Source organism: Symphalangus syndactylus, chromosome 17 (assembly GCF_028878055.3).
Source record: "Symphalangus syndactylus isolate Jambi chromosome 17, NHGRI_mSymSyn1-v2.1_pri, whole genome shotgun sequence".
NCBI classification, from domain to species: domain Eukaryota; kingdom Metazoa; phylum Chordata; class Mammalia; order Primates; family Hylobatidae; genus Symphalangus; species Symphalangus syndactylus.
In genome coordinates, this window is record NC_072439.2 from 86595412 (window position 1) to 86621041 (window position 25630).

General features: G+C 37.6%; 1 protein-coding gene across 6 annotated transcripts in view; it reads left to right on the forward strand.

Moving 5' to 3' along the window:
* Nucleotides 1-25630, forward strand: part of VPS8 (VPS8 subunit of CORVET complex) — a 237310-nt gene that overhangs the window by 82521 nt on the left and 129159 nt on the right. For all 6 annotated transcript variants that reach the window (XM_063621917.1, XM_063621919.1, XM_063621915.1 and 3 more), the window contains 6 exons: nt 1726-1948; nt 5576-5665; nt 7944-7995; nt 20243-20285; nt 21717-21789; nt 22091-22210. In XM_063621917.1, the coding sequence (XP_063477987.1) occupies nt 1726-1948; nt 5576-5665; nt 7944-7995; nt 20243-20285; nt 21717-21789; nt 22091-22210 (601 nt within the window). The remainder of the gene's footprint in view (nt 1-1725; nt 1949-5575; nt 5666-7943; nt 7996-20242; nt 20286-21716; nt 21790-22090; nt 22211-25630) is intronic.

Sequence of the window (25630 nt, forward strand, 5' to 3'; positions counted from 1 at the left end):
AAAACTCCATTAATCTCTGTTTGTTTTGCTTGGCTAGTAATCGGTCATCACAAAAATATGATGAATTATTGATTCAAATGAAACTGACATGAAAATATTTTGATAAATATGAAATGGAGGGGAAAAATGATGTAAAATTACATTTGTGCATTTGAGAAAAAAATAAATGGCTGTGGATTTTCCCCAGAATATTGCAAATTCTGTTAATTGCAGGGTGGCGTGGAGTTCTGGTGCAGTTGTAGCCAGTCTGTTTTCCATCTGTCCCCTTCCAGGACTTCAGATGAGTCAAAACCCCATCCTAGTCCTTTCAGGAGCTTCCTTGACGTTTTTGTGGGACTTGTCATGAAAGACCATACCTGTGAATGAATTAACAATTTACCACTTTCCACAGTTGACATGATATACATATAAAGAAATTACACATTTAGAAAAAAGTAAATAATCTCAACGGGTAAATAAAATTCACACAGTTTTTGTATTTTTTAAAAAACGGAATGAACAAAGAAGTGAATGATACAAGGCAATACAATTTATAAATGAAAACATGGAAAATATTCAATTTTGCTGATCATAAAAGAATTATTAAATTGTCAGGGGAGAAAAACCAAATTTGCAATTGTTTAGTGAAACTGGTAGGATTATACATTGTGGGTGGCAGTGTCAATTGATGCTGTGATGCTTTTTGAAGATAATTTCTTAGCACATTTCAAGTGCCACAGATTTTTTCATATCTTTTCACTTAAGATAAATTTCTAAAAGTTGACTGATTTAGGAATTAAGCCCTTCAAATGGGAAAGGCTTTATATGTAGATGTTCATTGTAGTATCACTCGAAATACTGGAAATAAGTAATATATCCAACAGTACAGGAATACTCAAGTATATTCTGATTTTTCAGCATATTGAGGTATTGTGTTAGACAAAATGGTAATTTTAAAGAATAAATAGCAACTTAGAATAATGCTTATCATATAATGTATGAAAATAGAATTCAGAATTCTGTCTGTGGTCAATATAACTCAAATTATTTATGGGTTGTTTCCAGAAATATGAAATAAACATTGTCGAAGTTGTTGACATTTAAAGTAATTTAAAACAATTTTTGTTTCTGCAATAAAATTGTTTCTAGGTTTATATTTTAAGTATTAAACTTTTTTTTTCTTCTTCTTCCATGAATAATCACTAGCGAAACATTTTGGGATGTAAAGGGTTATAGCTAGACAAAGAAGCATATTGACTCTGCAGGTCAGCTAGGAATATTTAAATACCAGGAAGGAGGGAAGGATAAATCATGAGTAGTCCTTTTGTTTTTTTCCTACTTCATGATGTCCACCCAATTATCTGTTCCCATGTCAGTGTTGTCTTTAAGAAGCAATATGCCACAAGAGACTGAGCACAGGATTTAGGCCGGAAGGCTGGGTTCAAATTCTGACTCTCTTGTTTGTTAGATATGTCACTATTAGCAAGCAATTTATCTTACCTTTTCTGATTTGTTAAAGAAGTGTTGGGAGGATTAATTGAGATTTTACATATATATACACACACACACACACACACACACACACAAAGTTTTTGCAATGTAAAGCTCTATGTGAATATTATTGCCATTTTAAATAAACTCATGAGTAAGTTGAAATAGGGAAAAGATGAGATATACTTGGGAGACTAAATTTAATGGATATTTGGCATGTTCCTAAAAGTTTTTTTTTCTCCCTTTCTGTTACAGGGATCTTTTATTTAGTCAGATGTATGATAAATTAAGTGAGAATTCAGTGGCCAAAGGAGTATTTTTGGAGTGCCTTGAGCCATATATTTTAAGTGATAAATTGGTGGGAATCACACCCCAAGTAATGAAAGACTTGATTGTTCATTTCCAAGATAAAAAATTAATGGAAAATGTGGAAGCTCTCATTGTACATATGGATATCACCAGCCTAGATATTCAGCAGGTGAGTTCATAGACAGTCTACTAACTTATGAAATAAACTTCATTCCTTTATTGATTACATTTACTTCACTGATCAGGCCTGACCCTGCCTTCTAAAAACCGTAATTATTTATTGAGCACTTTTTGTAAGATGTATTATAAATTTATATTTGCCAGTATATTTCCTAGGACTGTATTTAAGTGAAAGCTAGATTATAAGTGCCTTGCAAGTCAGGGATTATGTTGTCTTCTGTTTCTTTCACATCCCCAATAGCACTTGGTATAGAGTTTACATTTAGAAGTTGCTCTATAAATGCTTGTTAACCGATCCCTCTCTATCAGCTTGTTCGTTCGCTAATATAATTTTCATCAAGCAAGTGAATTTCGACTATGGCTGCTTTCTCATGAATTATAGAATATTTTTACCTTGAAAAATATGATGCGATTTTTAAAAAGAGCTGGTATGTATGTCCAGAGTTTTGAAATACAGAACATGGTATAACAGGCAAGTTATAGAACTTTTTAGCATGAATAGCCAGCCATTGTTTGATAAATACTTCCAGTGTATCTGAGGTTCTCACAATAAGTTATCTTAATTGAGTTTCTTGAAATAAGTTTCTTAATTGAGGTGCAGTATTTATTCTGGCCTAAGACATTTCGCAATTTATTTTTCCCCCTCCTCCCCCTCCTCCTCCTCCTCCTCCCTCTCTTCTTCCTTTTTTTTTTTTTGAGACAGAATCTCGCTCTGTCCCCCAGGCTGGAGTACAGTGGCGTGATCTTGGCTCACTGCAACCTCTTGGGTTGAAGCGATTCTTTTGCCTCAGCCTCCAGAGTAGCTGGGATTAAAGGCACATGCTACCATGCCCAGCTAATTTTTGTATTTTTAGTAGAGACGGGGTTTCACCATGTTGGCCAGGCTGGTCTTGAACTTTTGACTTCAAGTGATTCGCCTGCCGTGGCCTCCCAAAGTGCTGAGATTATAGGTGTGAGCCACTGAGCCTGGCCCACAATTTAATTTTTTAATTCCACATTAGTCCTAATAATGAGCATGTTACTCCTGCAAAGGTGCTAAGCCCTCCTGAGCTTGAATATGGAAGACTAACAAAAGTCTTAGACCAAAAGTTTTTTGAAAGTGTGCAAAATCACATAGAAATTAAGGGTTTGGAAAAATGATTATTTTATTTCTGGAAGCTCTTTATGAGTGGCTGTGAGTTTGCAAAGTAAAGCCAGATCCTGTTTTATACCTGCCTTTGTATTATATGGGTAATTTGGCATAGTCTTCATAGTCTGACAATAGGTCTGATGACTTGAGAGCATGTTGTCCATCTAGTTTTGCCTATCTATCACATACGGGAAAAAAATTTAATTTCTTTTGTTTATAATACTTTATAACATTTTTAGTCTTTCCCCAGTACCATGTAAATATACTCTAGTCTTTTTAATGTTAAACAACAATTTCAAAATCCTCCCCTCAGTTTCTTATGTCTCCATATCAAGCCTTCTCCCCTTTTTCCTCCTAGGTTACTGCCCCATCTCACTCCTCCCAGTCACAGCTAGATTTCTTGAAAGCATTGTTTAGGTTGCTATTTTCATTTTTTTCCCCCACTTCCTAACTCTTCAATCTTACTTTTACTAGAGTCAACAATGGCCTCTTTGTCCACTACACCAAATAGTATTTTTCAATCCTTATTTTATTTACTCTTTTAACAGCATTTGTTCGTTAATTCAAGAAGCATTTACTGAATGTCAGGCTCTGAGGATGCTTCAGTATCCCTAGTGAACAAGGCTTGTCCTCTCATAAAGCCTAAATTTTAGCAGAAAAGTTTGACAGTGAACAGATCAATGTACAAAAATCCAGAAAGTATTTCAATACAAGTATTATGTTAAAAATCAAACTGGGAAATATGGTAAAGAGATCATGTGAGGCTACCTTAGATTGGCTAATTATAGATAGTCTTTTTGAGGAGGCAGCATTGAATCTTGGGAGCTGAATGACAAGAAGGAATCAGTAATGCAAAGGTCTTGGAAGAAAAGATTGTTACAGGTAAAAGCAACAGCTAGCATAAAAAAAAAGGATTTTTGTCTCGGGTGTTCAAGTAACAAAAAAGGAAGCAGATCTGGAGCTTGGTACAGAGGTAGATCTTGCAGGGCAAGGTGTAGATCTTTCCATTTTATTCTAAATGCTATGAAAAATCATTAGAAAGTTTTAAGCAAGAGCACCCTGTGCTTTAGGGGTAACAAAATCAGGGATGAGGGCCAAGTGCAGAGGAAGCAAAGAGACTAGTTAGGAAGCTGGCCCAGGAGGTGATTCTGGCCAGAGATGGTAACAGTGAGATGAAGAGTGATGGCCTGATTTGGGATGTTTTGGAGATAGAATTGATTTGCTGGTGAATTGGGATGTGAGGGTGTGAGAGTGTGGGAATGAGAGAATTTAAGGATGATGACTAGTTTTTGGTTTGAGAAACAGGGTGAATAGTGAGTGATTCCTTTGAGAAGATTGCAAGACTAAGGCAGGTCTAAGTTTGAGAGACAAATCAGGAGTTCTGGTTGGCCATTTTATTTTGAGATCGCCACTAGACATTCAGGCGAAGATATCAAATTAAGTGGTTGGATATATTTATGGGTTAGAGGGGAGGTTAGGGCTGAAGCTGTAAATGTGTTAGTCATCAGTGAAGAGATGCATGATCTTGGTACTGTCTGAGAGGGGTAGAGAGGGAGTCGTAGAAGTCCCAGAACAGGCCTTTTCTAGAAAGACTCTCCCAACACATCTCACTTCCATTTTCCCTCTTACCTCTCACTCCCTCTTGTCATTCTCCTTTGCCGACTTCTGCCCTTCTCCTCTTGCCACTGTTTATAGTATTATATAGCTGTCATAGGGACAGAATATAGAGTACTGTATACTCAAACTCATGTCTAGTCCTCTTCCTAAATATTTTCTCAAATTGATTTCTCTCCATCCTTAAGCACTTCAAGCTCACTTCCACATTAGGTCCTTCATCCTTACTCTTGCTTCTTCCTACAGAATTCCTAGCTTGCACTTCTGCTTGTGGCTCACATGTATCCATTCTTTAGGTCCCACCTTAAATGTTGTTCCTTCAAGGGTGGCTTTTTGAGTACTCCAGACCAGTCAGGTTAATAGCACTTACTACATTTGTAAATAATGAATTTTTTGTGTAATTGAGTATCTTCCCCAAGTCTTAACTCACACGCCATTTTGTATCCCTACCTCCTTTTGGTGGGTGTCCAAGATCAATGTAAGTTCTACAAGGGTAGGGACAAAGTCTGGATTTGTCTTATCTAACACTTTATTCCCAGTGCCTACAAGAGGGTCTGAATATGTGTTCAATAAATGTTTGTAGAACTATTGATCAAAGGTAAAATGAATATAGAAAGGGGGAGGATAGAGAAGAAACAAAATTAGACACTGTGAATGTCTTAAAGTAAGCGTTATACTATTAAAAGTAGTAATTTCAACTACAGCAGCTCTTACCCTTGCATTGTGTTTGAGTACTTGAATTTCAGTTTTTATCAGAGAAGAAACAAGAAAAATTAGGGAAGAGAATTCAAGACCTTTCCCATTCTTAAAGCATTAAGGAAAATAATTGGTGAGTCTGAATTGTATGGACCAAGTGGCTTTTCCTTTTCACAGGTAGTTCTCATGTGTTGGGAAAATCATTTATATGATGCTATGATCTATGTCTACAACAGAGGCATGAATGAATTTATTAGTCCAATGGAGGTAAGATACTTCCTAACTTGGATACATAATTAATTTTGTTTACTAACTTTTTTCTCTTATTCGCCATTTGCTTTTAATAGTTTCTAGTTTTATCCAATTATTTAAACATTCTTATAGATTTATTGACCTTGAACCCATTTTAGCTTGGGGCTTTTAGATAGTCTTCAATTTTATACCTTCTGCCATTGCTTGCTTTCTTATCTACATAAGTAGGTATTTAAATACCAGGGAACAATAGATAAAATTTAAATTAATGCTTGCTTGTTAGGCTTTACATGTTTTTCTCCTAAGAATTTTTGATACTGTAGTAACTTTTTCTAAAGATATGAAAAATTTATTTTGTATAATTATTTTATATAATCAGTGTACTATTGAGTAATGCTATTTGTAGATATATTCTGCTGGGGAAGGCTCCTGAAAATGGCAGGAGGCCATTATTTGTTAATTGATCATTTTTTGCTTTTCCTAACTCAGAATTTTATAGCATTCATTCTAATTTTTTATTCTCCTTACCAAGAGAATCTAAAAAACATTTGGACTTACTTTTAGAAGAACCAAACCCCATATATGTTTTCTTATTTGTCTTCAGTTTGATGGCAGAATAGTGGAGAATGAGTTGTAGACACATGTAGTGCCCTCCTAGCTCAATGCTTTATTATAATGTCCCTCAAAAAAAGCAGGCCTCTGCTGAAGGCATCCAGTCAACCATTTAGCTAATTTATTGCTATTCAAAACTATCTTCAGTATTAAGAAGTCAGCATTCTATGATAGTTCAGGCTTCTTTAAGCACATTCAGTTTGGTAGGGCAAGTACCCCTCTAATTCATAACCCTTCAGTTTTGGTTGCACCTCTCTTCTTTCAGTTAGTTTCTAAAGTTAGTCCCCCACCCTTCTACCCCTGGTTTTGGGGGTTTGGTCCTGATTGTCTGTAATCTCAAGGATTTTTTTTGTCTTGAACACCTCTCGGCTGCTCCTTCATTAAGGTCCAGTAGTTCCCTGAAAAAGACTCGTCAGCTGCCTCCTCAGTGAGGTCCAGTGCCTCCCTGCATGCCACAACTAAGCCACAATTCAGAAGAATTAATACAGTTTCTAGTTTTGCTCAAAACAATCCCTCAAAACAGATTCTATTTTGATGCATTCTGCATTGACAAGATGATTGCTGTATTTTTGTTACGTTGCTTTTGAAATTTTTGTTTTGCGTGGGTTTCGTATTCCTCATACTAATAAAATCTGGTTTGCATTTATACTGATACATCTCAAATGGAACACTGAGCTATTGAGGTTATCTTGTTTTGTGTTCAAAGTGTTTAAAGTTTAGCTATTTTAGTAATTAAAGAGGTCTAAATTAAGAGAAGGTGTCCTGTCTCTTGAAATTGTCGAGATTTTTTAGAATGAAAGCGTGTCATCACATTTGAGATGACTACTATAGTCTCTGAAATCTTTCCTTTTTTCTAGTTTTGACTAAGGTAAGAATAGTGCCTTGAGTTGGGAGGAAAAACTTTTTTCTTTACCAATTTAGGTCCCAGTGGTGGGAGGTACAGGGAAAGGATTGAAGGCTTTGAATTCACTGACAATATACAGATTAACAGGAGAAAAGATAAGGATTATTCACATATGTGCAGGAACACTCAGTAATGAGCATCTCTGCTGAGTAGCCAGAGGTAGACATTTATATACCAGCTTAACAAAAATGGGGGTAGCAGGTAGTTAGGTCTTCAGTGGGAAAGCATGGAAAGTTCTTTTGGGCTTTTTGATGCTAATGGACAGCTGAATTTGCATTTCCTGGTGCTAAGGATCAGTTTTTTTTCCCAAATAGGAATCTCCCTCTGAAGGGGGGTCCATGCCAGCTAAATATTTGGGAGACTCTGCTTAAGTTTAGATGATATTTCTTTCTGTGGCTGCTGATTAGGTATTTTCAGTTTAAAATCATCTCTGTTACCACTTTAGTGGGAAGTCCTTTCACTTGCTTACCAGTTTTTAAAATAATAAAGCTTTTAAAAACCAAAGGATACTTTATATCAAAATTATAATCTCAGGTAAGCCCTTTATGTAACTGGTATTTATTAAATGGTTTTTTTCGGTGAGGAATATGACAACAGTGATTGTTTCTCAGTGACCCTTCTAAACATTTCATGTACAGATGGAAGGTTTTCATATTTAATCTTAATGGTAAATGACTAATTCCATTAGTGAATGGTGATGAATAGCATAAGATTCTTATTTTTTAAATAATATCATTTGAGATGATGAAGATTGTTTTCCTATTAATTTTAATGCAGAAACTTTTCAGAGTCATTGCTCCTCCTCTGAATGCAGGAAAAACACTAACAGGTATTTATTTTCTAAGCCTTAATTTTTTGCTTTCCTGTATTTAAGGTATTATTTAAATGTTACAAAATTCGCCAATTATATGTGTGCAGTGTGAATGTTGGTAATCATGTACAGTCATGTAACACCACCATAATCAAGCTGTAGAAAGAGCTGTAGCTTCTCACACTAAAGTTTCCTCCTTCCCCTTTGTGCTTGATCCTTTCCCCACAGCCCTACTCTGGGCAGTCACTGATCTACTTTCTGTCACTACACTTCATGTAAATGGAATTATGTACTATGTAATCTTTGGTGTTTTATTTCTTTCACTTAACGTGGATGAAGCATAATATTTTTGAGAGTCATCCATATTGTGTTATGTATATGAATATTTTGTTCCCTTTTACCACTAAATGATAGTCCATGGATTGAATATACCATAAGCTGTTTAATCATTCACCACTTCATGGATATTTCAGTTGCTTTCAGTTTGGGATTACTATGAATAATATAATGCTGCTACAACATTTGTGGACAAGTTTTCTAAGTTTTTTTTTTGTTTGTTTTTTGTTTTTTAGTTAAACTTTTTGAGATAATTGCATGCAGTTATAAGAAATGGGACATAGAGATCCTATATAGTCTTTACATAGATTCCCCAATGATAACATCTTGCAAAAATAAAGTACAATATCACAACTGGATATTCATATTGAATTCATATTGATAAAGTCAAGTTATAGAAAACTTTCATTACCTCAAGTATCCCCCCTTGTTCTCTTACCCTCCATTCATGACCCCTAGCTGTAAGTTTCTATATGGACAAATGTGTTCATTTTCTTGGGCAAATACCTACGGTTGGAATGGCTGGATTGTATGGTAAATATATGTTTTAGTTTCTAAGCTACTGCTATATGGTTTTTCTTAATGCTGTACCATTTCTCATCAACAATATTTGAGAGTTCCCATTCCACCTCCTTGCAAGCACTTGATACTGTCGGTGTTTTAAAATCTTCTTAAAACTTTAGCCATTCTAAGGAGTAAGTAATGGTATTTCATGGTGATTTTAATTTTTATTCTCTGATCATTAGTGATGTTAATCATTTTTTCATGTGCTTGTTTAGCCATTCACGTATCTTCTTTTGTGAATTGTCTGTTTAAATATTTAGTCCCCCCCCCTTTTTTTTTAATTGGTGGAGATGACCTGGGGTTGTCTTCATATTATTGAATTGTTAAGAGTTCCCAAGCTGGCCGGGCGTGGTGGCTCATGCCTATAATCCCAGCACTTTGGGAGGCCCAGGCGGGCAGATCATGAGGTCAGGAGTTCAAGACCATCCTGGCCAATATGGCGAAACCCCGTCTCTACCAAAATATAAAAATTAGCCAGATGTGGTGGCGGGTGCCTGTAGTCCCAGCTACTCAGGAGGCTGAGGCAGAAGAATTGCTTGAACCCAGGAGGCAGAGGTTGCAGTGAACCGAGATTGTGCCACTTGCCACTGCACTCCAGCCTGGGTGACAGAGCAAGACTCTGTCTCATGAAGTTCATCTTATTAATTTTTTTTGTCATTTAGGTTTTTGCTATTCTGTTTAGAAATCTTGGTTCAATTCAGTGTCATAAATATTTTCTCCTACATTTTCTTATAGAAATTTAATAGTTTTAACTCTTGTATTTAGGTCTATAATTCATTTTGAGTTAATTTTTATAAATGATGTAAGGTAAAGTTCAAGGATTTTTTTTCCATACAGCTATCAGTTATTTCTGTAAGTCTTACCATTTATTGGTAAGATTATTTTATTTTCATTGAATTACCTTGACACCTTTATGAAAAGTCAAATGACCATATTACTGTGGATGTGTTTCTGTGCTGTCTATTCTGTTCTATTGAGCGGTATGTCTATCCTTGTCCAGTAATACACTGTCTTGCTTATTGTAACTTCATAGTAAGTCTCAAAATCACATATTTTAAGTCCTACAATATTGTTTTTCTTTTTCAAAATTGGTTAATCTAGTCCAGGTTCTTTGCCTTTCTATATAAACGTTAAAATCAGCTCATCAGTTTTTTTAAAAAAGCTCGTTTGATTTTCTTTGAGATTGCATTGATGCTATAGATTAATTGGGAGAGAGAATTGCTATCTTAACACTGTAGAATTTTCTAATGTATGAATGTGATATGTTTTTCTATTTTTATCTTTTTAAAATTAATTAATTTTATTTTAGAGACAGAGTCCCACTCTGTCAGTCAGGCTGGAGTACAGTGGTGTGATCATAGTTCATTGCAGCCTCAAACTTATGGGATCAAGTGATCTTCCTTCCTCAGCATCCCAAGTAGCTGGCACTACAGGCCACCATGCCCTGCTGAATTAAAAAAAGAAATTCTTAAGACAGGGTCTTGCTATGTTGCCCAGGCTGGTCTTGAACTCCTGGCCTCAAGCAATCCTCCCACCTCAGCCTCCCAAGTAGCTGAGATTGCAGGTGTGAGCCACTGTACCCAGCTTATTTTGGTCTTAAAGTCACTTTGCTTTCCCCTTTTCTGCAGAAAAGGCAGCTGAGATTTTGATAAGGATTGCTTTGAATCTGTACGTCATTTTTATTACTGTCTTCATATTACCAAATCTTTCAGTTCATGAACACAGCACATCTTTTCATTTTATTTAGGTCTTCATTAATTTTTTTCAAGGATGTTTTGCAGTTTTTAATGTATAGGTCATATACTTCTTTTCCTCCTCCTAAGTATTTTATTCACCTTGATGCTGTTATAAATGAAATTGTTTCCTTAATTTTATTTTCAGGATTTGCTGGTGTGAAATAGATTGACTTTTGTATATTGACCTTGTATCCTACATCCTTGCTGTATTCATTTATTAGTGCTAATTTTTAATTTCTTAGGAAATTTTTTAAGGAAAATATAGATTGTGTCTTCTGCAAATAAAAATAATTATACTTTTTTCTTTCTAATCTAGATGCCTTTCTTTTTATTCCCTAATTGGGCTGGCTACACCCACTAATACAGTGTTGAACAGAGGTGGCAAGAATGGACTTTTTGTTTTCCTGATATTAGGGGGAAAGCACTCAATATTTCATCATTAAATTTGATGTAGATGGTCTTACCCATTTGATGAAGTTTTCTTTACCCGGTTTGAGTGTTTCTAACATGAAAGACTGTTGAATTTTATCAGATGCTTTTTCTGCCTCTATTAAGATTATCTTGTGGATTTTGTCCTTTATTTTATTGATATGATCTATTTAATTGATCCTGTATGTTAAGCCAACCTTGCATTCTTGGGATAAATCTCACTTGGTATATAATCTTTTAAATATGTTGTTGGATTAAGTTTGCTAGTATTTCTCAAGGATTTATGTGTCTATATTCATAAGAGATATTGTTCTACAGTTTTGTTTTCTTTTGCTATCTTCTTATCAAAAGAATACCAGTCTTGTTATGAGTGTATCTTGGTATGTTTGCCTCATAGAATGAGTTGGGAAGTATTCTGTCTTTTATTTTTTGGAAGAGTTTGTGAAGGATTAGGGTTAACTTTTTTAATGTTTGACAGAATTCAGTATGAAGCCATATGGGCCTGGGCTTTTCTTTATTGGAAGTTTTAAAATTATTAGTTGTTTTGCTCTGTTTTGTGCTGCTGTAACAGAATACCTAAGACTGGGTAATTTTTAAAGAACACAAACTTATGTCTTACAATTCTGGTGCCTGAGAAGTCCAAAATCAAGGTGCTGGCACCTAGTGTCTCATGAAGGCTTTCTTGCTGTGTTCTCACATGGCAGAAGTTGGAAGGGCAAGTGGGAACAAACATTGTGTCCTCACTTGGCAGAAGAGTGGAAAAAGAGTGAACCCAGTCCATCAAGCCCTTTTTTACTACAGCATTAATCCATTTATGAGGGTAGAACCCTCATGACTTAAACACCTCCCCAAAGGCCCCCACCTCCCAATATTGTTGCATTGGGGATTAAGTTTTCAACACATGAATTTTGGGTGCCACATTCAGACCATAGCATTAGTTTAGTTTCTTTGTTGGAGTTTACTCAGATTATCTGTTTCTTTTTGAGTGTTTCAGTAGTTTTAGTAGTTTTTAAATTTCTAGACATTTGACCATTTAATCTGCATTATCTAATATTTAAGCATATAGTTGTTTATAATATTCCTTCGTAATTCCTTTTATTTCTGTAAGGTCAGTAGTGATGTCTCTTTCATTACTAATTTTTGTAATTTGACTCTTCTCTGTTTTTTTAGTCTGTCTAAAGGTTTGTAAGTTTTGTTGATCTTTTCATAGAACCAATTTTGATTTCATGCATTCAACTTTAGTCTATTTGCTTTCTTCAGTTCTTTGGGTTAGAAGCTCTTTAGGTAGAAGCTCAGCTCTTTGTTTTTTTTTTTTTTTTTTTGACAGAACAGGAAAATATTTTTAATTCTTTGGTTCAGGGCTCAATATCAATATATAAAAAGTAATAAAATCTGTGAGAAAGACTAACACCTTAATAGAAGAATAGACAACACTAAGGCAATTCACAAAAGAAACTTAGCCTGTAAACATTGAGAAGGTGTTCAACTTTGTTAGTAATGTAAGAAATGCAAATTGAAATGAAGAGGTTTTTTTTAACCAAACAAATTAATAAATATTTTTTAAAATCATACTTATTTCTTAGGGAAATGAACAGTATCATAAACTGCTAATGGGAGTAAAATTGGTTCAATCTTTCTATAGAGCAGTTTAGCACAATATATGTATCAGAAGCCTTAGAATTTTTCACACCCTTTGGAAGCTCAGCTCTTTAGGTAGAAGCTCATATTGTTGATTTGAGGTCTTTGTTTTTGTGTTTTTTTTTTTTAAGTTAAGTGTTTACAGCTACAAATATTCCTCTAAGCAATACGTTTTGGTATGTTGTCTTCATTTTCATTCATCTTAAAGTATTTTATAATTTCTCTTGTGATACTAGTGATTTTGAAGTGTGTTGTCTAATTTCCACCTATGTGTGAATTTCTCACATTGCCTCCTCATATTGATTTCTACTTTTTTTGTGGTCAGAAAATGTACTTTTTATGATTTCTATCTTTTAAGAATTTGTTGAGACTTATGACCTCACATAAGGTCTGTTCTCTAGAATGTTCCATGTGCACTTGAGCATAGTAATGTGTCTTCTGTTGTTGGATAAAGTGTTACATAGATGTCTGTGTAGGGAAATTTAAACTTTCACTCTGAAACTTTGAGTCTAAGTCTGTTGAAATGAATTAATAATAGATTAATGGGTAGAAAAAGGCATATGCTTTTGTTAACATGCATAAACATGGGGTAATTGAAGGCCCATGATTAGCCAAAAACCCAATGAGGTACAAATGCATCCTTTCTTAGGGGTAGAAGGGAGATGGGGAAATAGGCAGTTCTTTTAAGGGGTCGTAAATGATTATTAGGGGAATAAATGGACCTGCGAGACAGAAGTTAACTTACTTGTAAAGGATTCTCTTTGGAATTTGAATGATCCAATAATATTTGGATCATTGTTCAGAGGCAGACATTATCTTGTGAAAAAGCTTGTAGAGGTGCGATTGTATTCCTTAGGTTTCTTTTGCTCAGTAGATAAAGAGATTTCAGGAAAGGGATGGAAGGCAATTAATTGTGTTTTCTTTGGAGGGTCCAGTCTTAAGGTAGATCACATAGTATCAGAGTAGAGCCTGTTAACTCAAAATATCTTTAACCTGTTAAAGTTATCTGAGACCTGTTAGCCCAGGTCTCAGTCTATTTAGAAAGTTTATCTTGCCAAGGTTAAGGATGCACCCGTGACACAGCCTCAGGGTCCTAACGACATGTGTCCAAGATGGGCAGCTTGCTTTTATACATTTTAGGAAGACATGAGACATCAATCAATATGTTTAAGATGTACATTGGTTCAGTCTGGTAAGGCAGGCAACTTGAAGTGAGGGCTTCCACGTTAGAAGTAGGTAAGAGACAAAAGGTTGCATTCTTTTGAGTCCTTGATCAGCCTTCCACTGAATACACAATTTAGTCTGGCTCAGTGAATCTGTATGTTTATGTAAACAATAGGGCAGAGGAAGCAATTAGTTATGCATTTGTCCCAGGTGAGCCTCAGAGGGATGACTTTGAGTTCTGTCTGTCCTTTGTTCACAAGGAATTTCCTTGTGGGTAAATTGTGAGGGAGGTATGTAGCTTCTTATCTTTGTAGCTATCTTACTTAGGGATAGAATGGGATCAGGTTTGCCTGACATTAGTTCCCAGCTTGACTTTTCCCTTTGGCTTAGTGATTTTGGGGTCCCAAGATTTATTTTCCTTTCACAAGTCTCTTCCAGCATATGCTGACCTTCAATGACCCTTAATTTAAAATAATCTGCACACCATGATGCCATGTTTTGGGGTGAAATTCTCTGGGCTTCTTTGTCTGTTAGGTCTAGTTTGCTTATAGTTTTGTTCAAGTCTTCTATTTCCTGTTCATCTTCTACTGATTGTTCTATCTGTTTTTGAAAGTGGGATATTGAAGTCTCCAAATATTGTTGAATTGTCCCTCTCTCACTTTAATCCTATCAGTTCCTGCTTCATTTTATGGTGGAATTTTCAGTTCTTTGGCAGGCAGTTTAGAATTCTGCTGTAGCCTTCCCTTCCGCTTGCACAGAGCTGCAAAGTCAGCCATGGGTTATAAATTAGGGCCTTTGAGAATTTCCCTGGGTATGTGCAAAGCCCTTTATATGCATACATCCTTTTAGCATTCCAGGAATATGTTAGAACTTTTCAAAAGCCCCTGCAGATCTCCCGTTCTCCAGTTTTTCCTTTTAAGGTTTTTGGTGCACCACTTATTAGTCCCAACTACTAACACTGTCTCAGCCCGCTGTAATGTTGAACAATGGCACTGACTGTTTTCACAAATGTCCTGGGGATAGTGCTGTTCCCACAGAGTGAGTTCTGAGTTAGGGCAAAAAAAGATAAGCCCTGAAAATGGAGCTTTTAAGTAAGCTGCCAGATAGGTCAAATAGTGACAATTCTCTGAGGATGGGGCATTTGAGGGGCTACAAGATTGACACAGGAATTTTCTCTCGGTCCTTTGCCGGACTTGCAGCAGGGGCACCCTGTCTACTTGGCCTGCTGCGCTCAGCCCCTTGTGGGAGGGAGCACATGAGCAAGCCAGTGTGGGATCCAGCTCGCCACTCTAAGCGCTGACACAGGAGCAAGCTCCATGTGAGGCCCGTGGTCTTGAGGGGAATGCAGCAGCACCCAGACAAGGGTGTCCATGACCCTGAAGCCCCAGATGGGGTGTTAGTGTGCTAATTAGCTCTTTTAGTTTTACTATCCATAGCCTGATGGATGGCAGCATGTTAGCAGCTCGGTCGGCCCCTGGCCCCATTGTGTGGGGTGGCTGCCCTTTGCCAGTGAAGGCAAAAGGCCAGTGTAACAGCCTTTCTGGGTACCCACACTTGGTGGGTCCCCAGCTGTTGTCCAGTATCCAAGAAGAATGAGGATATGCTGACAATTGAAGAGTGATCAAGGTAGGGAGTTCTATTGAGTGATGAAATGGCCTTCTGCAGAGAGGGGATGTGGGGGTGGTCCCACTACCCAAAGGCGGGAAAGTCCCCTCAATGTGGTGAGTCTGGGGCTACTGTGGGCTCAGAATAGGGGAGGGGCAGGCTGTAGCAGTATTGGAAAAGGCAACATTCGATTGGTTAAAAGGCATTATTCAGAAAGAATCAACTGGGAAAGGATGTGCAAACAGAAACAGAAGTTCTCACTCCGGGTTGCAGGTTTCATCTGGACCAGTAATCTGGTCTTTCAGCCTTCAGGCTGTTTTTTGGCTTGAAGGTGGGGTTTCACGAGGGACCCGCCCCTATCTGCCTAGGCATTTGGCTGCCTCCTGTCGCTATCAAACTCACTGTGTTCCACTTGTTTTCACAGCTGCCCAAGTTGTAAGGCAATATTGGTTTTCAAAACTACAGTAGAGCTGGAGAAAGGGAGATGGCAATACATAAAGTTAAAACTCTAAAATTCACTGGTCTTCCTGAGATTCAGGCATTTTTCTGAATAAACATTCCTCAGATTATGGCAAATTTTTAGTTAATTTCAAGAGTTCTGAAAAAGCCAGTTTGACAGTTTTTACCGGTATTTGTATTGCTTTTATGGAGGAGATTTTTGCAGGTCCTTACTCCACCATTTCTGAGGTCTGTTTCTCTGGGTTTTGATTGTGTTCTGTTTGGTCTTTTTTCCTCTCTGTTTTTCACCTTAGATGATTTCTATTGCTCTTCCTTCAGATTCATTTGCTCTTAACTCCTTCATTTCAATTCAACTGTTAAATCTGCTCAGTGATTTTTTATTTTCAACAGTTATATTTTTCGGTCTAATTTCCATTTAGTTCTCGTTTCTGTTTTCTCTGCTGCAACTCTTCATTTATCTGTTGAAATTTTCATGCACTGAAACCATTTCTTTTGCTTAAGGATAATTATAATAGTGCTTTAAAATCTTTTGCTTGTTCTCACATTTTGTTCATCTCAGGATTGGACTTGATTCACTTTTGAGAAGAATATGTTTTATTGTCTTGGTTTTTCATGCTGGATAATTTTGGACTGTATCTGGATATTATGAATGTTACATTGTGTGGAGAGTATGGGTTCTCCAGTGAGTATTTTTCTCCATTGTTCTATCAGGTATTTTTCACCACTGAGTATTGTCTTCCATTGTTTTATCAGATAATTTTCTTGGTGGGCTTGAATTGCAAACCCTGTCTCTTGTGCAGCACCAGTCTCTCCTCAGGTCATTTCTGGATGGCTGATCTGCTTTGATTCTGATCCACACACATGGCTCAGGAGTCAGACAGTGATTGAGGGTAGACAGAGTTTGGGGATCCTTCCTCTTTCTCTTTTCTTTGCAAGATTCTCCAAATTTTTTTTTTTTTTTTTTTTTTGAGACAGTCTCACTCTTTCACCCAGGCTGGACTGCAGTGGTGCTATCTCGGCTCACTGCAAGCTCCGCCTCCCGGGTTCAAGCCATTCTCCTGCCTCAGCCTCCTGGCAAGATTCTCCTAATTTTTAAACTGTTCATGTTTCTTAACTTCACGTTTCCCTTGCCAGAAAGATTGTTGCTTTTTCCGTGATGGCCTCCAGCTCTGCTGTGCTTGCCACACAGACAGCACTTAGACCCAGGCCAAAAGCCACAGAGGTGGTAATTTACTTGTACAGCTAACTCCCTATCTCCGCTTCTCCAAGTGAAGGAACTCTCCACCAGAGCCCATGTGCTTCTCTCCTCACTCCAAAACCTTCAGAGAGGGAGCTCCATTCTTGATCCTGGTTTTTTGTCTTTGACTAAGCTGCTTTGAGTCTTTTTCCTGCATGGTGGTTTAGCAAATGGATCCACTCCAGATGTGGGCAGACAGTTTGGGGATCTCCTCTTTGATTCTTTACCTTTGGGATTCCCCAACTCCCTTCCATATTCATGGTTCCCTGACCTCACTTTTCTGATCCCCCCCGTGCCAGGAAGGTTAGGGGCCTTTCCATGCCTCCCTATGTGTGCAGTTCAGAGTACGCTTACCTCAGGGACAGGCCAGAAAGAAAAACAGTGTGGCTGCCTGTCTCTCCTCCCCCAAATGAGGCTGAAGTCCCCAGCAGTTCATGCTTCTGCTCACTCCTCAGTAACTCTTTGGTATCTTCAGGTAGTTACTTTCTGTATGATGTCCAGGTTTTATGATTTTTTACTGTAAGAGTGGGGGTGAGGGAGTCATTTTATAGTCTTAACTCCCCATACCTAATAGTACCCCTGAACCTAATCTTTTTGAGGCAAAGTTGAAAATTGCCTTTCACATTTCTATCTACCAGAAATGAAAGTGGAGAATTAAAACGTCTGAATGGAATTGATGATCTTTTATAATGAAAAGTTGTCTAAAAGAAGATATTGGGAAGAGAAAGGTTGTAGAAAATTAAGTACTATGTTAGTTCATTTCAGCATACGATTTACTAATTACCTACGTATGTGCCAGACACTATTCTCGATGCTAGAAATACAGAAATGTCCCAGACTCTGCTCATAAGAGGCTCACAGTAGTGGAATAATGGAGATGGGTAGGTTAAACAAATACATTTAGCTCTCTCTAGGAATATCATGAGCTAGATATATTCTACCTGAGATTTCCAGCAAGAAAGGTGTGTAAATCAAAAAATGTCTGAGACAAGTCTCAATCAATTTAGAGGTTTATTTCACCAAGGTTGAGGACACACTGAGAGAAAGAGACACAAGCTACAGTAGGATCTTCGGCCTGTGCTTTTTCCACAGAGGGTTTTGAGAACTTCAGTGTTTAAAGGGTAGAGAGTGGGCAAGAGGGAAAAGAGGAACAGTTAATTATGCATTTATCTCATGCTCAGTGAATCTGCATTTTCCAGAAGGTAATGTAATGCCCAACCTTGTTTTCACTAACCCTGTTTTTAGACTCTCCGTTTTGCTCTCTTAATCACCTAGCCTCGTTTCCACATGAATAGACTCTCCCTTAGCTGAGAAAGCCTGACGAGCTCCATCTGGCCCCCTTGATTTACACGACATTAAGGACTCCTTACCCACCCCTCTTTCCTCAAGGAGTTAACTTGTGTCAGCAGATGCTCAGCATATCAAAGGAATCCAATTAACTGATAAGGTACTGGAACAAACCATGTATGAAGTTCCCAGGATTTTGCTCGAAAGATAACACCATAAAGTCTTGAGTCTGTGTCCGGCGTAGTGCCCATATCTAACTCTTATGAAGGATTTAGAGCCCCGCACCTGGTACCTTGCTTTTTTTGTAACCATTTGTCTTTTAAACTGTTTCCCTGTAACCATTTGTCCTTTTAATTTTTTTGCATGTTTTTACTTCTGAAGAGTTGTTGCATTTAAGCTCCCCTCCCCTTCCTAAACCAAAGTATAAAAGTTAATCCAGCCCCTTCCTCGGGGCTGAGAGAATTTTGAGCGTTAGCCTTCTCTTTGGCTGCCGGCTGAATAAAAGACTCTTAATTCGTCTCAAAGTGTGGCGTTTTTCTAACTCGCTCAGGTACAACAGTAAAATAAACATGGAATAGAGGAAGAAGTCAAACATGCATTTGGCTTGGGATGGGCTGAGGAATAATTTATAGTCTTCTCTTTGTCCAGTGCCTGTGAATATCAGCTATTAATTTACATTTTCAGGGTGAGGGAGGCCAGCTGGAGAGACATGGCCTTCTATCTTGCAGCAATCTGTTTAGGAACCAAAGGGAGCCAGGTTCTTTGTTTGTTTTTGTTTTTGTTTTTTACATGACTCAGTTCCGAAGCTTAACTTTTCCTTTTGGCATAGTGAGTTTGGGGTCCTGAGACTTTATTTTTCTTTCACTCGTATTTATCTAGTTAGCCAATAAACATTAAGTTGTTATGCCATGCAGGTGATGGTCACCATGTGTCATACTGGTTGATGTGAATCAAATAACATTTGGAATGGAAGCAAAATGTAGTTATTCATACATTTGGAGCAATTCAAGTTTACATGCACCAACAACATTACAGATTTTGAGTATTTGTGAAAGATTACTGATAAAGGCATACACTTGCTTGCATTATGTCCAGTATTCATATACCAAAAATAGAAACTCCAGCTCTTCATTATTGCCAACCACAGATTCCCATCATCTGTGCGCTGTGGGCGTTCCCAGTCACTTCACCCTGTTGACACTCCTGCTCCATTCTGTGTTGCCCTTGACCCCTTGGCTTCAAACTTTGTCATATTATCTTTCTGATTTCTTTAGTCAAAGAACAGGCTTATATCACAAGATGGCAGAATCTTACATTTTTTATGTAACTTAGAATAGAAAGGGCCCTAAAGATCATTTAGTTTAGTTCTGTTACTTTAAACATTTGGGAACAATGGCCTTTTCAACCCTAGAGCACTGTGGGTGGTGAAAGTCCATATTACAAACAAGACAGTATGGTTATGCCTTAACACTAATTAATTGGTTCTGATGTACAGTTCATCAACTCATTGCCTGCCCTACACCTTCCCTTGGTCCCAAGTTAGTTAGGCCAACAATACATAGATCTCTACCCTCAGATCTATTCCTTCTACATCTATCTTAGAATAGCTTATATTGCTATTGTGTCTGTGACAAGAATCTAATAAAACTTAAAAACCAATAAAGTGGTCTTATCTCAACTTCCTGTTATCTGGGAATATATTTACCTCACCTTAAATGCCAAATTTTATTTTTTTTTTTCTACATAAAGATTATTTTTCTGAAAAGGTTTTGAGAGAAAATTGCTGAAGATACTTCTCTTTCTATTTTAGATGAACAAGTTGTTATGGGCAATAAGCTTCTTGTATATATTAGGTAAGATTGTTTTATTTATTCATCTGCATGTATGTTCTTTCTATATTTTTCCTATGTTTTTAGAGATACTATGATCTCATCTATATAGTACTTTTCATTTTGCACAATTCTTTTATGTAGAGCAGTGGTTCTCAACCACGGATAATTTTGTCTGCTACTCCCTGGAGATGTTTGGCAACATCTAGAGACATTTTTGGTTGTTATAACTGGGGCTAGAGAAGGGATGCTACTGGCATCTAGTGGGCAGAGGCCAAGGATGCTGCTAAGCATCATACAATGCACAGAGTAGTCCCCACAACACAGAATTATCTGGCCCGAAATATCAGTAGGGCTGAGGTTGAGAAACCTTGGTGTTGAAACCTGGGTTTTTTATGTTTACTAGTGACAACTATGTGGGATGTGTACTGTTTCTATATATGAGGGCAAGAGACTTGTTCAAATCATGAAAAAGTTAGTAACAGAGGTAAAACTAGAATGTTTATCTCCTGACTCCTGGAGCAGGGTTCATTCCAGTAGACTATGCCAGCTCGGAATTGAGCCCTGATAGAACTTTTAGGTAGATGGCTGTTTGGCAGGAAGGTGGCAGAACCTAGCAGAACATAATTTTAGCTCATATCTAACGTCAGAGTTAACTTTGAAACCTGTTTCACACTTGTTACATTGATTCTTTAGTGTGAAAGAAATATGCATTTACTTAGTGCTTTATCATCTGTACTTTAAACTCTTCAGGATATGCTGGTGTCCAGTTGTCTCCAGTCTAACACTGAAAACTGTAGTTCAAAAAGGTTTAAATTTTGCTCCTTCCCTCCCCCCCCAAAAATAGAAAAAAGGTAGACATGTTCAGATGACATTTGTAGTAATTCAGCTCACAAGGCAAGTCTTTAGCCATGAAGAAGGTTTGATTTGGAGGTAAAACTGTAGGGTGAATTTCTCTTCAGATTCTAATTCTCCCTGGTTTGTCCTGTCGCAGACATTTCCCAGACATGTAGCCTAGCTCTTTCCCCATCTTTAATACCATTCTTAGAGCCCCTGGTTTAACAGTATCTGAGAACGCCAGGCTTTTAACAGGTTAATCGTAGTATAATGGTGCCGTTAGGCACCATCTTTCTAGACGCTGGGTATGAGGCCTTTAGAAGTCTGTCCTCATTCCTTCTTGCCTTTTTAATAGAGCATTGGTTTTTCTTAGGAAACATACAAAGAAACGAAAGTTCCCACTCAGTCACAGGATGCATTACCTCACCTCTATATCTGTTGCCCACATTTTCTAAACCGGGTGCCATCTTGACCTGCTTTGGAACTTGACCTAACTGACAAAAGCTGAGCCTACTTACAAATTGAACTAGTATCTCAAGTTTGAGAAACAGTGTGTTACTCGTTTGAAAGTTATCCCCTTTACAAGTCACCAGATCCGTTCTCATTCTTTTCTTCTAGCTGTTGTCTAGCAGGTCGTGCCTATCCCCTTGGTGACATCCCTGAAGATCTTGTTCCCTTGGTTAAAAACCAGGTTGGTACTATTTTCATAGCCTTTGACTGTTCTCCATCTCTTGTTAAGATGCACTGAAGATAAATTGCAGTTGAGGCTTACACGTGGGTCAGGAGCTATCACCTGTTCCAGGAGAGAGCTTACACACTATTACTAAAGTCAATAATTAGAGCTGAGAGAGAATTTAAGAGAGACCTTAAAATACAGTAGCAATTTAAACTGAATTCAGCCTGCCTTTATTTTATCCAAATGAGAATCACTGCTTCAGCAAGATACTTTGTAAGGTGAGAAAATAATCAACATTTTTTTCCCCAACTTGTAGGTTTTTGAATTTCTAATTCGCCTGCATTCAGCAGAGGCTTCTCCTGAGGAAGAAATCTATCCTTACATTCGGACTTTGCTACATTTTGACACAAGAGAATTTCTAAATGTATTGGCACTGGTAAGAGATAGTATTATTTTAAGGTATTTTCAAAGAAGACGGAACAATAATTTTTTGGTGGAGTGTGGTGGCTCACCCCTATAATCCCAACACTTTCGCCGAGGAAGGCAGATCATCTGAGGTCAGGAGTTCCAGACCAGCCTGGTCAACATGGCAAAACCCCGTCTCTACTAAAAATACAAAACTTAGCCAGGCATGGTGGCAGGTGCCTGTAATCCCAGCTACTTGGGAGGCTGAGGCAAGAGAATTGCTTGAACCTGGGAGCCAGAGGGTGCAGTGAGCTAAGATTGTGCCATTGCACTCCAGCCTGGGCTACAGAGAGAGACTCTGTCTCAGAAAAAGAAAAAAGACAAAGCAATATTTTTTAATAGAAAAATCATAATTCTTATGCAGGTACGGTTTTTATGCACTAGCAGTAAGTCACTGTTTCAAATGTTTAATTTTGTTGTGCTACCCATTTTTTTCTCTAGCTCCTTGCCTTCCTGCCTTCCCCTCTTCCTCCCTCCCTCTTTTCCTCCCTCTCTCCTTCTCTCTGTTTTTCCCTCTCTCTCTAACACACACACATCAAAAAGTTAAGGAGAACTGAGTTAGATGTGGTGCATCTTTGATTTCATAAATTATATTGCCTGGCATACTAAATATGGAAGGGAGATGCTAAAGGAGATGTGGTAGTGATGATAGTAAAAATAGCTGGAGTTGAAATGGAACATGGAAGCTTTTTGCTGAAAAAACACCCTTATACATGTTCAATTAGAGATGAACATGTACAATTTGGGTGAGCCAGGTTGTCTGTGCAAATGCCCCTGGGGAGTAATTAGATAAAACATAATGTATCTTCTAAATTAAATGGTATTGTGGTTGTTTTTTGAAAAGCTTTTGATATTGTGGAAAATGCCTATAGTGTTAAGCGAAAGCAGCAGGCACACGAATATGCAAAACACACATATACACAGTATTTGGAGAAAAAAACACAGGACGGAAATACACCTAAATATTAATAGTGATTAACTCTGTGAGATGAAGCAAATTTCCCTAATAAGCATATACTACTTTTATAAATTGAATTATATAAATATAATAAACTATTAAATTATTTTAAAAAGGTAAGTACTCATGAGAAGGTTATTATCATTTGAATTGGTTTAATTTGAAAATCTGACATCAGAAGTAGTAACTTTAATTGCATAGAAAGAAGAGAGGGAGAAACTTAGAAGTCAGATCTAGTTGGTTTAGGAAATTTTAAATGTCCAGAGGGGAACATAAGGGTAGTTGGTGACTGGCACATAGGAAAAAAAAGAAACAGGAAGTGATGGGGGAGGAGGAGGTTTAGAAAGAGTGTTAGAGAAAACAAAGAACTTAATGTAATTTTTATTTCTTTAAGGGCTGTGGTAGCACTGAAACACATTTGGAATTATGCCGATGTCTGAATTATGACACTGGGATTTATAGTAAGGCTGCAAAACAGTCTCTGATTTGGTTGACAAATATTTGAGTGCATGGTATATCCCATGTATTATCCTCATTAGGGGATGCAGCCTTGGCCAACAAGATATAAACTGCTTTTGTGGAGGAAGAGGATCCAGACTTGTAGATAAATAATTATAGCACAGTGTAATATATGCCTTAGGGGAAGTACAGGATGCTATAGGAACACTTAATGAGGGGCACCTACTGGAGCGTTAGGGAATGTTTCTTAGATAAAATGGTGTCTACACTGAGTCTCAAAACATGAATAGAAGTTAGTCAGGGGAAGGGTAGGAAAAAATATTGTAGGCAGAGGGCTGAATATGTAAAAAGGCCTGGAAATGAGACAGAGCAATGAGTGTTCAAGTAATTGAAAAAAATTCAATATAGCCGCTTCTTTTAAGTATAAGGAGAAGTGCAGAGAGAAACAAATCCAGAGAGGTAGGCAGATACCGAGTCTTGAAACCTGCAGTAAAAAATTGGGACTTCCTTCTTTTCTTCCTTCCTTCCCTCCCTTCTTCATTTTTGAGACAGAGCTTTGCTCTGGTCTCCCAGGCTGGAGTGCAATGGCACGATCTCAGCTCACTGCAACCTCCGTCTCCTGGGTTCAAGTGATTTTCCTGCCTCAGCCTCCCCAGTAGCCAGGATTATAGCACACATCACCACACCTGGCCAATTTTTGTATTTTTAGTAGAGACAGGGTTTCACCATGTTGGCCAAGCTGGTCTCAAACTCCTGACCTCAGGTGATCTGCCCACCTTGGCCTCCCAAAGTGCTGGGATTACAGGCATAAGCCACTACACCTGGCCAAAATTTGGACTTTATACTACAGCAGTTGGTAGCAATTGAAGCCTTTTAGGAAGAAAAATACATTAATTTTATACTTTAGAAAGATTCCCTTTGACTCTTGTGTCTTAGTCTGTTTGAGCTGCTATAACAAAATGCATAGATTGGGTGGCTCATAAACAACAGAAATGTATTTCTCACAGTTCTAGAGTCTGGGAAGTCCAAGATCAAGGTGCTGGCAGATTCTGTTGGTTTAGGCACACCTCCGAGAGGCTTACCTCCTAATACCATCACATTGGTGATGAGGTTCTCAACATGAATTTGGGGGCATACAAATGGATTGAAATGAGATAAGATGGAGGCAGGGAGATCTGTTAGTAAATTTTGTAGTAATCTAAATAGAAGATAATGGTAGCTTAAATTAGGGCAGTGACAGTGGGGATACCAAGATGTGTAAGGATTTGAAAGATATTTTAAGAGGCAAATCAGCCTCATAAAGAAGAAGAATCTGTGATGGAGGCCACATGTAGCCCCAAAGCCAGAAATATTTACTGTCTGGCTCTTTACAGAGAATGTTGATCCGTGGGTTAGGAGGTAGTTTGCTATCATTATTTTACAGAAACCCCATAGTAATTTTTAAAGTACTACAGAAATAATTTTTTATGTCCAAATTCACAGATGACTTACAACTTGGGTTTTAGGTCTACCTTTGTGCTTCAGAAACTGTAATTCTCCATTAGGACATCTTTGCATATTATTCCTCTTGTAAACATCCATAATTAGAAGCATTTTTGTGGGATGATAATGGTCTAACAATGTACCATTTTGGTGGCAGATGTTAACTACCACCAAAATAGTCATTAAGCATATCATAATATTCACACTGTGGTATATCACCACTTAATTATGTTCACAGAATCAAAGTATCAATATCTGTTTCAAAGGAGTGACTACGGCTGCCAAAAGGAAAATGGTGAAGGAAATTCTTTTTTACTTGCCGTCACTGCCATAGTTTTTAAATGCATGTGTTAATTCTCCATGGTTTTGTATTTTAGTTGAATAGCACTTATATTAGTGGATGGTACCTTCCCTTTGTACCTGCAGAGTGTCATCTCACTTTAGCAGGCAGGGATGGGTGTCTATGTATGTGTGTGTTTGTTGTTCTCATGA